General features: G+C 44.6%; 2 protein-coding genes across 2 annotated transcripts; both read left to right on the top strand.

The window, feature by feature from the left end:
* Positions 1 to 1,557: 1,557 nt before the first annotated feature.
* On the top strand, positions 1,558 to 2,235 carry LOC112270568. The gene is made up of 3 exons (XM_024458275.1): positions 1,558 to 1,654; positions 1,766 to 1,959; positions 2,052 to 2,235. Exons 1-3 carry the CDS (start codon positions 1,565 to 1,567, stop codon positions 2,233 to 2,235), a joined length of 468 nt encoding a protein of 155 aa, XP_024314043.1. The 5' UTR covers positions 1,558 to 1,564.
* An 8,123-nt stretch (positions 2,236 to 10,358) lies between these two features.
* Positions 10,359 to 11,339, top strand: LOC100843244. Its single transcript, XM_003564291.4, has one exon. The coding sequence runs from the start codon at positions 10,489 to 10,491 to the stop codon at positions 10,936 to 10,938; it is 450 nt and encodes a 149-aa protein (XP_003564339.1). The 5' UTR covers positions 10,359 to 10,488; the 3' UTR covers positions 10,939 to 11,339.
* The last annotated feature ends 3,209 nt before the right edge of the window (positions 11,340 to 14,548 follow it).

Genomic DNA, 14,548 nt, shown 5'->3' with positions numbered 1-14,548 from the left:
TCCTGAGCAATTATAATCCAAAATTTATTTGTCGAGTTCCAATTTTTCCGTTCTTTCTAATGATCAACATGTGGTGTTGTTGTGTCTGAATTAATGAACTTTATTTGCAGTACCAATTGACAATTGTTGTTTGCAAGTTATTTTAAAAAAAAATCAGAACCAAATGGTACCGCTTGTGGTCTTTTTTTTTCCAGATTCTTCACTATATTTCTTTTCAAAAAGACCCTTAAATATGAAAGACATCGCTTATCTTCAACTGAAATTGGAGCATAAATTATATATTTTTTTGAGACTGAAAGTGATATGCTAATAGTGGGTTTACAACACACCTCAATTTTACCCTGTGACTACCGTTGATAAAAACAGGTAATATTAGCGCCTTCATCAAGAGTCGTTTTGGGGATCAGTATTTTAGTTCTTTTAACTATTTTGACATCTGTCAGTTTCTTCTAGTCACTGTATTTTTACATTTTTCTTCAAATCAAATCTATACGATGGTTTTTGTCTTTTTATTAGAATCTACATTGGCACATAATATTTTTCAATAAGATTTAGTTATCATTTTTGTGCTCCTGTTAAAAGCCATTATGTTTTAATCTCCAATAGTATATGCTTAGTTATATTTTCTTCAACTATTGCGTGTGTGTTTTATTTCACTTGTGTCGATTGTTTTGTGCTCACGTCAAAGTCCTACGGCCCTTCATGTCGGCTTCCAGGATAGGCTTTCTTGAGAAGCTGCTCTCTCCAGCTTCTTAGAGAAGCTGCCCTAATAATTCCGCCAGAGGCTTCTAAATTCCGGAAACCAAAAGGAAGGGACCATATTTTAATCTCTAATAGTTAATACTCAGTTGTACTTTCTTGAAGTATGTGTGTGTGCACTCTATTATTCCACACCTCATGGAAGGGGAGAGCACACTTATTTAGAGTGTTACAACACCGTTGGATTCTTGCCAAATGGCAACTATCCAAACTCTACACTTTAGATTTTTATTCAAAGCACCGTTTGACACCATGCTGAAGATTTTCTTGAAATCTTTAGTCATAAGAGTTAGAGTACTTTCTAATTTCTTGATTTCTTATCCAAATCACTATCCATGTAATGAATGTGCGGTTTGAATAAAATTATACGTGATTCTTCAAACTAAAAATGCGGAGCGGGCAGCCGCTATTTTTTTATTTTTTTTATGACACCAACGCGGACAGTCACGATGGACAGGCCCATTTACACCTTGAATTATTACCGAGAGAAACTGGGCTTCATGGGGCCGTCTGTTAAAAACCAGAAGGGTGGTGAATCGTGTATATGGACTGGGCCTGCCGACGGATAAGCTCATAAGCTGCAGGCCACGGAGAAACCAACGGAACTTTTTATAGTACACTCCGTACCTAAAAAAAAGGAAGAAAACTTATCCCGGATATAAAAGCTGGGAGGTAATTCGGGTTGCAGACGTAACCCAAAGCCGTGGTAGTAGCGGGCTCTCGACTCGATCGGTCGCGAAATATATTGTAAACAGGTTGGCCAGACGAGGGTCCGAAAAAAAAAAACTAGAAAGCGAAACCAGCCATGGCGGCGGCGGCGACGAGGCTCGCGCTCCGGCGAACGCAGGCGGCGGCGATCGTCTCGGGACCAAGGCGCCTCGCACACACCAGCAGGGTACGTGATGCCTTGCCTTGGTTAATCGCGAGTTTGCAACGTACGTAGCGATTCCGATTTCCATGACTAGTTACTCAATGTTGTTGTGCCCGGCCGATCCGTGTGTCGCAGGCCACGATGAACGAAGAAAGAGTGCAATCGGCGATTCTCTTGGCGGAAATCAACCACAAGAAAGAGGAGCTCTGCAGCAAGATCTTTGACCTTGTGAACAGGTACAAGGCTCCCGGCAGGGTAGGCCGAGAAAACATCCTGCTCATGGAGCGCCTTTCCGTGCAAGTCGAGCCCAGGCCCAATGACGTCATCTGGTTAGTCTTCTCATGTTCTCTTTTTCTGGTTAGTCCTTCTCACTGCGCACGTGCGTGTGTGTAAATATGGTCGATGACGTACTTGCATGTAGGCGCTCGTGTCAACGAAGAGAAAGAATTGGCCGTGTCTTGAGGCCAGCCGGGGCAGTTTTTCTTGTCGGAGTTGTGACTCCGGTTTGTTTGCAGATGTCGTATGAAGCGCTGTTCCCGAAAAAGAGGAATGTTTTTCAGCAGTGGTGGGACGAGGTATGCCGCTGCTCATGCTCGAGGAGGTGAAGACGAATACTCACTTGGTATACAATTTGTGGTCTGTTTGGTGATCTATATCAATTCCCAATACTTCAAGATGATCTTGTTTAAGCATGATATTTAATTTTGTGTCGGCTAGTAAGCTCCCAGACTCCCAGTTGTTTAAGAAGTTGAACTTGTGTCATTGTGCATAGGCGGTTGTAACCTAAGGAGCCAGCCTATCCAACTTTAGGGCGTCAATTAGGATATAAGGGTGATACTGGTTTTGACGATGATCGTCCCAAATTATATACTCCCTCCGTTTCTAAATATTCGTCGCTGTTTTAGTTCAAGTTTGCAGTAAAACAACGACACGTATTTAGAAACGGAGGGAGTATATCATACGTATATAGCAGATTTTACGGTACCCAATACTCCATTTAGTCCAGACGGAGTATTAAGGAAGGGCATTTTGGACTTTTCAATTCCTGGGAGTTTGAAGGAGACGGTGTCACGCACGGGCTCCTTGGCTGGCCGGACATTGAGCAGCCGCTGCCCTCCTGCTGCTGCTCCAAGACGGCGTCGACCAGACACCGCTGCACGCGCTGCAGCCGCCTGCCTCCCCGCCACCTCATGCCGGCCACAGCCTCGCCCGCTGCCGCTACCCCACCACCACCGCTAGTGCCGATGCAATGAGGCATCCAGCATCTTGACGCCCACAGGCAGCGGTAATAGCTCGTCCTCGAGGTCCCGAGCAGGCTCATGGAGCTGAACATAGTTGGACCAGTTGAGCACCACCGGCCACCGCCGCTTCAAGATCACTCGATGGGCAGACCATTCACTCGCCAGTGTTGATGCATACTGGAAGGCAACCTTCTCACAGCCGTTCACATAGCAATTCATCGATCCAGTTGAACGGTCTGGGAGAGGATCTTCAGGAGGTAGAGCTCTGATACTCGAAAGAAAAACAAGCAGGGAACAAAAAAGGAAAAGAGGTGCCGGAGAGGGACAGGGAGGGAGAGGAGGTCGGGGCGCCATGCCGCCATCCGCCGGAGAGACGGAGAGGAGGAGAGAGGAGATTGGGGGAGGGAGAGAGAGATCAGGGCAGGGGAGGGAGAGAGAGATCGGGGAGAGAGATCAGATCGCGGCAAGGGACACGGGGGAGGGAAAGAGAAAATCGAGGGGTTGGGCAATCGATAGATACTCCGTAGTTATTTTACATTTTTCTCCCTGCGGTCCTGATAGTCCGTCTGTTTTCAGGTAACTGCTCCATAGATCTAAATTGGAGTAGCAGTTAATCTGAACCATCGGACGGTCTAAATTAATTTCAGAGTACCGCAGAAGAGCTCTGTAGTTATTAAGCTTTTTCTGCTGTGCTTGAGAAGCATCACGGTCGTTCGTACCGTGGCCATCTGATGGCTGTCACCGTTTGATACCTCTCGTACTACGATTTCCTTTCTTATATGGATTGATGGAATACAACCTCATTTGTGTTAAGAAAACTTAGGAAAACCTCACGAGTCGGTTTTGGGAGACATCCAAGTTCCATGCCATTGTAATTGTCCTGTTCTGTTTCAAAAAAAATTGTCCTCCTCTTCAGCCTCCGAAGGCTGCCACATATCGTGGCTGGACAAGGCTGCCCTGCACAAAATCGCTCAACACACTGGACTCGCTTCGTCTAGCACAGAGTTTTAACTCGGTCCATTATTGGCACAAAAGAGAGGCCCGCCGAGTGTACAAGTACCTAGAAGATGTCAGCATTGTTGGTTGATCTAGTTTAACTGGAATAAAGAACATAAATCATGCCCTTAATTACAGAGTGTTGATTTAGGGATTTGATGGGGTCAATGCCCCGAACCAACATGCGTCCGTCGCCAGGGGACACGGTTATTTTGTGATCTTTGTCCAAACACACCGCCCGATTGTGGATTTGCTGAGTACCATTACAATTTCGTGGCCATTTGCTAAAACACACCATCGGTCCAAAAACGGAAAGATGACTTTTTAGTTACCCGCGAAATTATCATATTACCCTTCTCTTCTTTCTCTAGAACCCGAACTGTCTCTTCCCCGCTGCTGCCGTTGCTCCCGGGCGCTGCCCGCCCTACTCCGTCGCCCGCAAGACCGCCTCCCTCCGCCACTCTGCCGCTGCTGCCGTTCCTCCGCCTCGCAGCAGCCGACCGGGCACCAGTGGAGACCGGCGTGGCACGGTGTGGCCATGGACCCTCGCCTTCCCGCAGCAGCTGACCGTGAAGGATTCACCCTCACGCTGGACCATCGCCTACATGCAGCCATGGATGCCGGCCTGTCCTGGTTGCTTGATAGGCATTTTTTTCCCAAATTCCATTCCTAATTACATACGAACTCCTTGTAGTAGAGTCTCTAATGCATGTTGCTATTAATTTGCATAGGATGGACAGTAGTTCAGCTATTATAATTGATGTCCGGGTTTGTGCATATGCTGAATTTCGTGATAATGGGGAACAAGTTTGGCATCCAACTAGGGATCAACTGAAAATTGTAGACAAATATTGTGTTAATTTCAAAGATTTCTATGAAGAACTAGGTGAAGAAATAAAACATGGACTCGATCAGAAGTTGTTAATCACTTTCTAGATAAAGCTATCCATTAATTTCCTTTTTTGGACCAGCGGTGTGTTTCAGCAAATGGCCACAAAATTATAATGGTACCCAACAAATCCACAATTGAGCGGTGTGTTTGGTCAAAGGCCACAAAATAACGGTGTCCCCTACCTAATTTTCCCTACATAAAGGAAAGTCCGGCTCCCTCAGGTTCTGACTGGTTCACGAGAGGACCTCACCAAAACTCAACAATCCTCCACAACGATCCCTACCGATTTAGGAAGGTGCTGTAGCGCACCGGAAGGCCTTTGCCACGGACGGCCAGTGCCATCGGCGTTCCTGCGTATGGACAGCGCCAGTACAGATGGGAGGGACACCATTATCGACTACATCGACTCTTCATCACGCCATGTCTACTACTGTTACCAGTCCATCCCTATTCACATCTGCTAAGTGCTCCATGATCAGTTAACGTTTATTATTCCCCTAAAAGGAATGAGATTCTAACAAGCACATGTGTCTGTGTAGCACCAGGTGACAACAAATACCTAGAAGATGTTAGTAGCACATATGTCTGCATATGCACCAGGTGAATGCACACCGAGCCAACTAGGAAAACACTAATACGGTTATCAAAAATCGAACTCGAGGAATGGGCTAGCAACGGTTATTGGTACGATTGTGTGCCTCACAACAGAGCGAGCAACTCGTGGAGTACACTTAATTTTCATAAGTAGTACGGAGTTGTCTCTTAATTTTTGACACTGTACCGGAGAGAGTATTATTTATGGATTTAAATTTGAGATGTCTTCCAATGCTTGTTGAATTCCTGATTTGGAAAAAAAATATACTCCCTCCATCACATATTAAGTGATTCAAATTCATCTAAATATGAATGTATTTATACCAAGAAAAACATTTAGATACATGTAATATCTCGTCACTTAATATGGGACGGAGCGAGCATGATGTTTATCTTTTAAGTACTCGTGGCGTTCTACGACGTGTGTTTGTATCATTCTAAGTACGTACACTCGTGATGATGATGTCGTAATCCAGGATTTAGTACTCTCAGTACCAACCATTATTAGCTGGATATTTATTTTATGAATACTGTTGGCCGTTGCACATCATTTTTTAGCGAAGAAACTAACTAACGGAGAAGGGTTCCTCTGACAAACAAGTCTGAACAGACGCACCAACTCAGCCACCATTCCAATTTCTTCCCTCTTGTGAATCCATGAAGATTTGTTTTTTCATGGGATATTTAAGCTCCTGTATTTATTTTATTTTGAAGTCAAACAGGTTTGAAGGCTTTCACTTCTCAAAAAAAAAAAAGTTTGAAGGCTTTCACAACTGGTCTTGCTTACCCTGTTTGACCATCGGATACTCTCCTTGGGAACCTGCCTCGAGATCTGATCTGCAGTGCCTGGGATGCTTTGCACTAATGGTCAAATTTGGCGTTCGATCTGAAACAGAGAAATGTAACTGCCGTGTCAACTGCGATCGATCTTATCGCTCGTGAACCCAGACGTCGACGTCAGTAAGCCAATAGGCTTGCCATTTAATTATGTTACATTCTTGCCGACTGCACATCGCATAAAAATACAAAAGTACTCCGTATACGCAGCTGATGCAACATGAATATGGCGTATACTCCAACTCCATACACGCAACAAACAGCTAACCGGAGCCAAGCCACCGAACAGTGGACCCTAACTGAATGCTTAACCTGCCACGTGGCAAGAAAACGAGGACGAATTATCTTGCGTATATGAAAACTCGATCAATATCGGTTGATTCCAAAGCTGTAAAATGAAAACTCGATCTATTTGGCAATCAAAATGGTGTAACTCGGGACACTATCTATCAAAAATACTAATCACATGTCAAAAAAAATGACCACATGTACACCACGAGCCAAAAGGCATTTTCCATGTAGCCTGTTTGATATGGTTTAGCGGTCATTTGACAATCCGGTGACGCTAGTGGAGCGGCTGATTTGTTTGATATGGTTTGGTGCCGTCTCCACATCGAGGGGGTCTTCATTCATTCATTCCTCAGCATGTCACCATGTCAACGTCCGTGACATGGGCCGTGCGGGCCCAAATCGTTCCCATGATTGAAATAGGCTTAAGATAAGTTTGTCTCTGATTCTGTTCTTTTACATATGGCTCTAAGCTTGAAAATGCATGCCCTTACTCAGCTCAAATTATATGCGTAGGTTTCTTTCTTTCTTTGAGATGGCGTGTACATATCCCCTATGTGATGATGTGAAGAACAGGAGAAGAAATATAGTACTAAGAGAAACTGCCATGAGGCCTACTCTCTAAATTATTTTAGACCTACCATAGTGCGCCCACTTCTTTCAAAAAAAATTCTCCTGCAAATTAGAGTGGTCCCGTCACTATAATCTTTATTCAAAACCATTTCACCAAAGCTTGAAATAGTCTCGAAAGGTAGGAAAATGTGGTAGAGTTATAAACTAATAATTTTATGATTAAACTAGCCGAAATGCCCGTGCGTTGCAACGGGACAACAAAATAAAATGATATATTCAATGACATAGATCCTTCTTTGACGAGCAACGAACATCCCTCTAAAAACACTTTCTTTCAAAGATTTTGTCTCTATATTCTACTCTCGGAAGAATAGAACAAAAATACCTTTCCTTGTGAAACCTTCTGAAAATTATAAAAAGTATTGGGACCAAATAGTAGAAAAAAGATGGTATCATGATCAAACCACTTATACACTTATGCATATTGTACACGTATTATTCACCTCACTTGTGTATCTTGCACTCGGCCTATTAGGTTTGGAGGATTTCTCAATTTGGAGGTTTTGACATTAATTTGAGGGTGCTGGACACCTTTACCTGATAAAATAAGCAATTATGTCCTCAAGTTTATGTCTTTCTTGTGTCATTGTTAATCCTTCTGGCTTGTGTGCTCTGTGATCACAATGGGAACTAATTTTAGGTAATGGAGTAAAACTGTTGTTTCTTATCTACCAAGATTGATCCAGCCATCTTCTGCGTAGAGAATATATTTTACCACGGACCATCAAGCTGAATTCATGCACACAGTGCTATAAACTCCAAGAGAAACTTGACTGCTTTAACGCAAAAAAAAAAGTCGGAATCATAATGGTCGTGAAAGAAAGTTCTCCGGTCACAAGTTGTGACAGAGAAAGCATGAGTGGACTTGGTGGTGGTACGTTAGAATAAGTGCTGAACCTACTTAATTAGTTAGTTGCATCAAATGAAAAGCTTGCTGTCAAAATCTTATTGTCCGTGGTTTTGCGAGGAAGAATGAAACCTGGGCAAGCCCCTCTGACAAAACAGCCAAAACTGACCAAGAATATGAACCACTGTAAAACTTCCGCTGTGAAAAACGTCCTCAAAACAGCCATGAAAAAAATTCAACAGGGACAGCTAAGATGCATCTAGCTAACTGCTTTTAGCATTGACCAAAACTGAAAGATCTACTGCCTTCAGGCAGGAGTATATATCAATGGCCCGATAGAGGCCATCATCTAATGCCTAATGGCCGTGCATACTCAAGCACAACAGATGCTAGAGCTTGGAATTTTGGAGGTTTCAGATTGACATCCGATGCAACCTCTGCAAGATAGCCATCAATTAATTTAGCCAGAGGATGCCATCACATCATCCACACATGGGGAAGCACCACCATTAGCCCAGTCCATTACCAAGAAGTACTCAAGAATCCTGTGCACGCAGTTGACATTATTACCGAGTTTCGATGGTGTAAGAGAAATTTGGCAGCAATAGATCTTCCAGGCTGGCCGCCGGTGGCTGGTGGTGGCCCTGCTGGTCGGTGCGGCGAGCTCCATGGCATCTGAGTCAGCAGAGGAGGAAGGGCTCCACGCCCGCGCAGATCGGGAAGACGGGAGGCAGGGACGAAGAGGGAGCGGAGGACGGCGGCCGTGGTGGCCATGCCGATCAGAGCGGCAAGCTCGGCGGCGGGCGTTCAGGGGTGGAAGTTGGAGCGGCGGTTGCAGAAAGGCGAGGAGAGAAGGAGCGGCGTGCGGGGGGAGAGGGAGACCACAAGAGAGTCAGAGAGAAGCGGAGGAAGAGAGAAGAGGATCGGGATTCGGGAGGAGACGCGAGGAGTGATGACTGACGAACAGGTGATCTCGTTTGTATGTGCATGAGTTGGGCCTTCTCGGTGTCGGCCTGCTGGGCCTGTTGTGTATGTGCCCAGCAAAGGCGTGCGTCGTTCTCCTGGCCCAGCAAGCGGTTCCGATCCCATCTATCGACGCATGTGACGAACAACGAAAACATGGTGAAGGGAGGACATTTGTCTACAGCTGTCTATATTAAAATCGTACTGCCAATTGACGTGACATCGTGTAGACTATGAGGAGCAAACGAAGAGTATTTCGTCATTTACATCGTTTGCCAACCGTATTGTCTTGGACACTATTAATAGCAAACCGACACATGGCTTGATGGTTGCAAGAATTAATTGATCATAGCTAGCTGTATTGAGTGAATGTTTTTTTGGAAGCAATAGCATCGAGCACGCTGACTCCCTTTAACATATATAGACTGAATCAGTGGTTTCTCACTAAACTTAGTTAATTTATAGTCTTTCTGTTCACGAAGAAGTATTAGCAATGAAAGCATAAAATGCCAGCTACCCGCCGACAATTAAATAGACAAAAACCGATGAACTAATAATACAAATACAACGCTAAACATGGAGTAGGCATTACTAAAACGAAACATGAAGCACGCCAATTTTGACGAAAACTGACAAACTAATACTCCATCCGTTTCATATTAAGCGTCGAAATATTACATGTATTTAGACGTATTTAAATATATAGATACATCCGTATCTGGACAAATTTGAGTCAACTAATATGGGACGGAGGGAGCGATATGAATACGATGCTAAACATGGACTAAGCCAATTTTCATAGCTACTCGTGTAGATACGTAGAAGAGATTAATGAACCAGTCAGCCAGTGGTTGTCACCGCTAAAAATGAGTACTCTAGCCAGATATTCCCAGGCCATCATACTCATCAGAAAATAAATATTCCAGTCAGGTATGGGCTGTTACAAAATTCTTTTAGTACGTAGTACTCTGTATTCGTACTGCAGTACATTTATTTAGGGGATTTATAATGAGCGAGCGTTCGCTCTTTAGTCTCTTGGAGTGAACGTTCTATTGTCATTATGTCTGGGATCGTGCCACGTGTCTTTGTGGGGCCGCAAGTTTAGGTCCGTGGATGACAACTTTTAGTTATATAGAGTGTCAGTTTTAGCCTGTGAAAGTAGTGACTTTAGTTCTATACGGATATCAACTTTGTCTCGTCGCGCTAGAAGACTATGGAACGAACGTTTTAGTTGCGTGAGATGACAACTTTGGTTCTATGATGCCGACAACTTTAGTTCTGCGGGGCTGTCAAGTTTACCCGTGGCGTGAGAGAGACAGAGAACCAACGATTCACTCCTTATTCCATCCCTTACGGTAAAGATGGTTTTTTTTTTCTCTCCAAATCTTAACCCATAACCCACAAAACAAAAGTTACAAAACCACCCACCGCCCACCACTTCCATTCCGCGCTCTCTACATAAACACGGCCACAACAAGCGCCTCCGATCTCCCCACAACCTCCCTCGTCTCCTACTCTCCTCCCGTTTCTCGATTCTTGCAGTTGCCGCCGCCTCGCACTCCTCGCCATGGACGGCGGCGACAGCAGCCGGCGGTTCCAGCGGCAGGCCTCCTGCTCCTGCGCGCCCTCCATGTCCCGCGGCTACGTCCGCGGCGGCTTCGATCTCGACGACGACGACGAGGACGACTACTTCCACGGCCACGGGCACTTCGACAGCAGCAAGGCCGCGGGCCGGGCGCCGGCGCCGGCGTCCCGCGGGTCCTGCGGCACGAGGCTGAGGGGCCTGTGGCGGAAGATCGTCCGGGAGAAGAAGAGGATCCTGCTCTGCTCCACCGGATGCGTGCCCGTGGGTGGGTCTTCGTCTTCGGCGGCGGCGAGGGAGCCCTATGACGCCTACAGCTACGCGCAGAACTTCGACGACGGCGCCGCGTGGGTCGAGGAGCCGGAGAACCTCTCGCGCTCCTTCTCCGCCCGCTTCGCCGTCCCCTCCAGGGTGCTGCAGAGGGTCGCCGTGTAAGAGGCCGCCGATCCGACGAACCAACCCCGGCCGGCTTCTTCGTCTCTCTCTTTTTTTCTCCTTCCGTTTCTTGTTTCGATTTTTCCGGATCCTGGTTTCAGTTTTGGAGTCGTGAACTGGGAAAAGAAGTGTTCTTTTCCCCATCTGTAACTGTAAATTGTAGTAGTGTAGAGTAGCTCGTCAATCCTTCTGGCATGATCCATCTGTATTCGCAGCAATCTTTGTTAATCTGTCAGCCAAGTCTTGCACATATCTCCAAATGTTGAATTAGATAGAGATAAGCTTCAGGTTTGCCGGCGGTGCAGATTATGATAAGATTTTATTTTGGTCCTGTTTATCTGCTGAACATGCGAAATTTGTTTGTTCGAAGAATCCGGAAAAAAAGATCAGTTTGTTTCAAATATGTGACCAGGAAATGCTTATCACGTTTTATTTTGAGAACTTATCACGTTTTATGCTTTCTTTCTTTTCAGAGTTACACTTCCCACAACCACAAGCCATCCGATTCAAAGGTTGTGCACAATAATCTAATCCAAGGTGTAAAGTGAATTGCCTATTAGCTTGGTCAAACATGTTTCTTGGGGATTAGTCGATGCGTCCTTCCATGTGAAGTTGATTGGAGCGCCCCCCCTGTTGCTCTTTTTCAATGCACCAAACGCTTACAGATTTGACCACAGAATGAATCTCATAAACGGGAGACAGCGAGATATCTGACCATTCCCAGAAAAAGAAACCCACAACAGCATTTCCCCAGTGATCAAAGTGGTAATTAAGGCCTTGTTTTCTCAGATATCGCAGCTTAAATTGGAAAAAAAAGGAACAGAAATCAGATGAAGGAAATTTCATCTCGTTGATTTTTCTCAAGTGTATCAGGAATACGATGGAGAAATCCCGACGAAGGAAATTTCATCCCCGTTGATATTTTTTTTGGAAGTGTGAGGAATTGTGGTAGGCGAGGTTGGCTTCACACTGTTGTCGCTGCTTAACCAATTGCGCGTGCGTTCAGCTCTGTTTGAAAGTGAGAGCTCTGGACCTAGCAGTTTAAATGAGGAGGCCATCTTGTTGTGCTGCCCACCATCTCCTTAAAGAAAAGATAGGCAATTGGGAGGAATCTTTTGGCCTTGCTGATCTTCGATCCTATTGTTGTTTTCCTAGGTTCATCATCTTGGCACCATACTTGACTCCGTCTTCTTTTCTGTTTGTTCTGCTTGCTGGTGGATTAACCTCGATTGAGCTAAACAGATTAATTAATTGGATTGGGTATCAATGAATTTCTCAGCAACTTTTTACGGGAGAGAGTAATTAGGCATCCATTCTCACAGGGCCTTGGAATTCAGAGGAAATTTCTCTCCTAATCTTGCGTTCAAAACAGGGCCAGAACTGTTTGCTTGTGGCACATTTCTATGTGCCCATGGAAGGTGACACGCGGATCGCAAAGATCTATCCAGCCAGATGTTAATACATTTAGTTTGTGCATCGATCGAGCTGATCATTTTTTTAACACCTGGTGCTAATTTTTGTTATCAGGCGGTTTACTTGGCAGGTACACTGGATCCCCTCCAACAAAATTTAAGATAATTAAAGCAACGGCCGTGTACAGTGAACCGAAGAGCAAACGCATGGACTGCTGCAGCATGATCGGTTATCGCCATGATCCATTGTACTACATCAGGATGCCAAATCCTATAGTGTCGACGTGTCTTCGCATCGAAATATTTTATACTGTTGTTCCGATACAGAGCCAGCTACAGTCTTCGAGTCTCATGCCGACAAGATAAACCAAAATTTTGTGCTTCGAGCTTCATGTACAGATGCATCTAGGCACTGTAAGTAGCAGTAACACATTTGCTAATTAGAAAAAAGAGAGAAAAGATCACAGCTAAAGTAGTAGTACCCCACTGTAAGTATTACTGCAATGCATTATTTGCAGGAATTGAGCTGTTTCTGCTGAAATGCATTGTAAAATTAAAAATGCTGCGCTCTACGAGTAAGGATGTCATGATGTTTGCCCGCTAGCTGCTCGCGATAAGGGCCAGCCTATGAAATTGAAGCGAAGCAACCATGCATGCACATTGCACTGTGCATGCTTGCATGGCATATTACACTGTTTGCACTGGTGTGCATCAGTGCGTGCATGTGAGATCGTTGTAGATGTTGTATGACCATGTGATCGTCGGACATATGTACAAGGCATCTTCGTGTCATTGGAAAGGGAATTCATTTTGATGTTTGAGAAAGGCTGATCTGATTAATTTTTTGATAGGGCTGATCTGATTAATTAGTTGTACCTTAGTAGTGGGCGGTCAGGCTGTCACATGCTGATCGATTGCGTGGTGCCGTCCGCCCGTGGCCCGCCCATGCATGATTCCCTTCCGATCGAAGTATCCATGCCCTTTCCTTTCCATCCGAATTTCCTTTCCTTTTCCCATCTTAATTAATTTCTAGCCCTCTTCAGTTAGCCAGGGATGACAAGTACTGGTTTAATTACACTGTAAGCAGGTTGTTGTTTTTTGGAGAAAATACAAGAGATCTAGATATACGCGTCTTAGCATTAGCTAGCTTACAGATCTTTACACTTATAAAGATTTATAAAGATCTGATTTGGTGGTCGCGAGTTCGCTCTAACAAGACTACCCCTTAATGGCTACAAAATTATCTAATTGCCACTCATTCTATACATATCACGTTCTTTTGACTATGCTTGAGATTGGTTTTCATAACTTTCAAGATAATTGTTGTTTTCAGAAATAATATTTGTCAAAATTCCTATTTATCAGAAAAATTTAAAAATATGAGTGACACATATTTAAACAACTTATGCATAATGCAAATTTTTAATTTCGTAGCAGAGCACGGACATTTAGCTAGTTAAGCGAAAAGAAGAAGCATATATAGTTTGCTGTAAAACTCTGAATCTTTGTTTTGTGAATGAATGAGCCCGTCTATATGATTACTGCTCTTTCTCTCTAGAAAAAACATGTTAGCAGTAAGTAGTATAACTGCGAGTCTGCGATCTGATCCGGTTCAGAATCTCGGCGTGTGGCTAAATCTTTGACGAACTGCCGTCAAACCGGTAAGGGAGACCATGCACAACTTGCACTTAGAAACACTGCAAGCCTGCAACTTGCTGCACAGCTTGTGCACTTCCGATCGATCTCTCGCGTGATCATGTGGGAAAACTGCAGTTATGGACCAACTAATCATCATCATCGTCGTCATCTGCTGCTGCGTTGGATACCTTAAAATGCAGCTGGGGCCTTTGGCACGTTCGCTCACGATCATTCGGCAGCCGAGCGCCTGTCCACCTGACGCTTTTGGTTAATTAATCATCTAGAGATGGATCGGCGCTTTCTCCTGAGAATATACGATGCTCGAAGAAAAAGACGTACGCCAGCTTTAATTTGACTGGGAATGATAATCTGAGTCACGCTCACCTGTGCTATGTACGTCCCTTGCATATTAAAATCAGTACTGGTACTCCTACTTTGAAACGAAAATGCGACAGTTTTACGGTCAGTTCTTCAGTCCCTGAAGATTATACACTGGTCACATGAGGTTCCAGAGTTAGATCGCAGGAAAATCGCAGGCATTAGTTTACCTGCATTGTTCA

Source organism: Brachypodium distachyon, chromosome 2 (genome assembly GCF_000005505.3).
Source record: "Brachypodium distachyon strain Bd21 chromosome 2, Brachypodium_distachyon_v3.0, whole genome shotgun sequence".
Taxonomy (NCBI): domain Eukaryota; kingdom Viridiplantae; phylum Streptophyta; class Magnoliopsida; order Poales; family Poaceae; genus Brachypodium; species Brachypodium distachyon.
The sequence above is the reverse complement of the archived record's forward strand: the minus strand, read 5'-3'. Positions and strand labels throughout refer to the sequence as shown.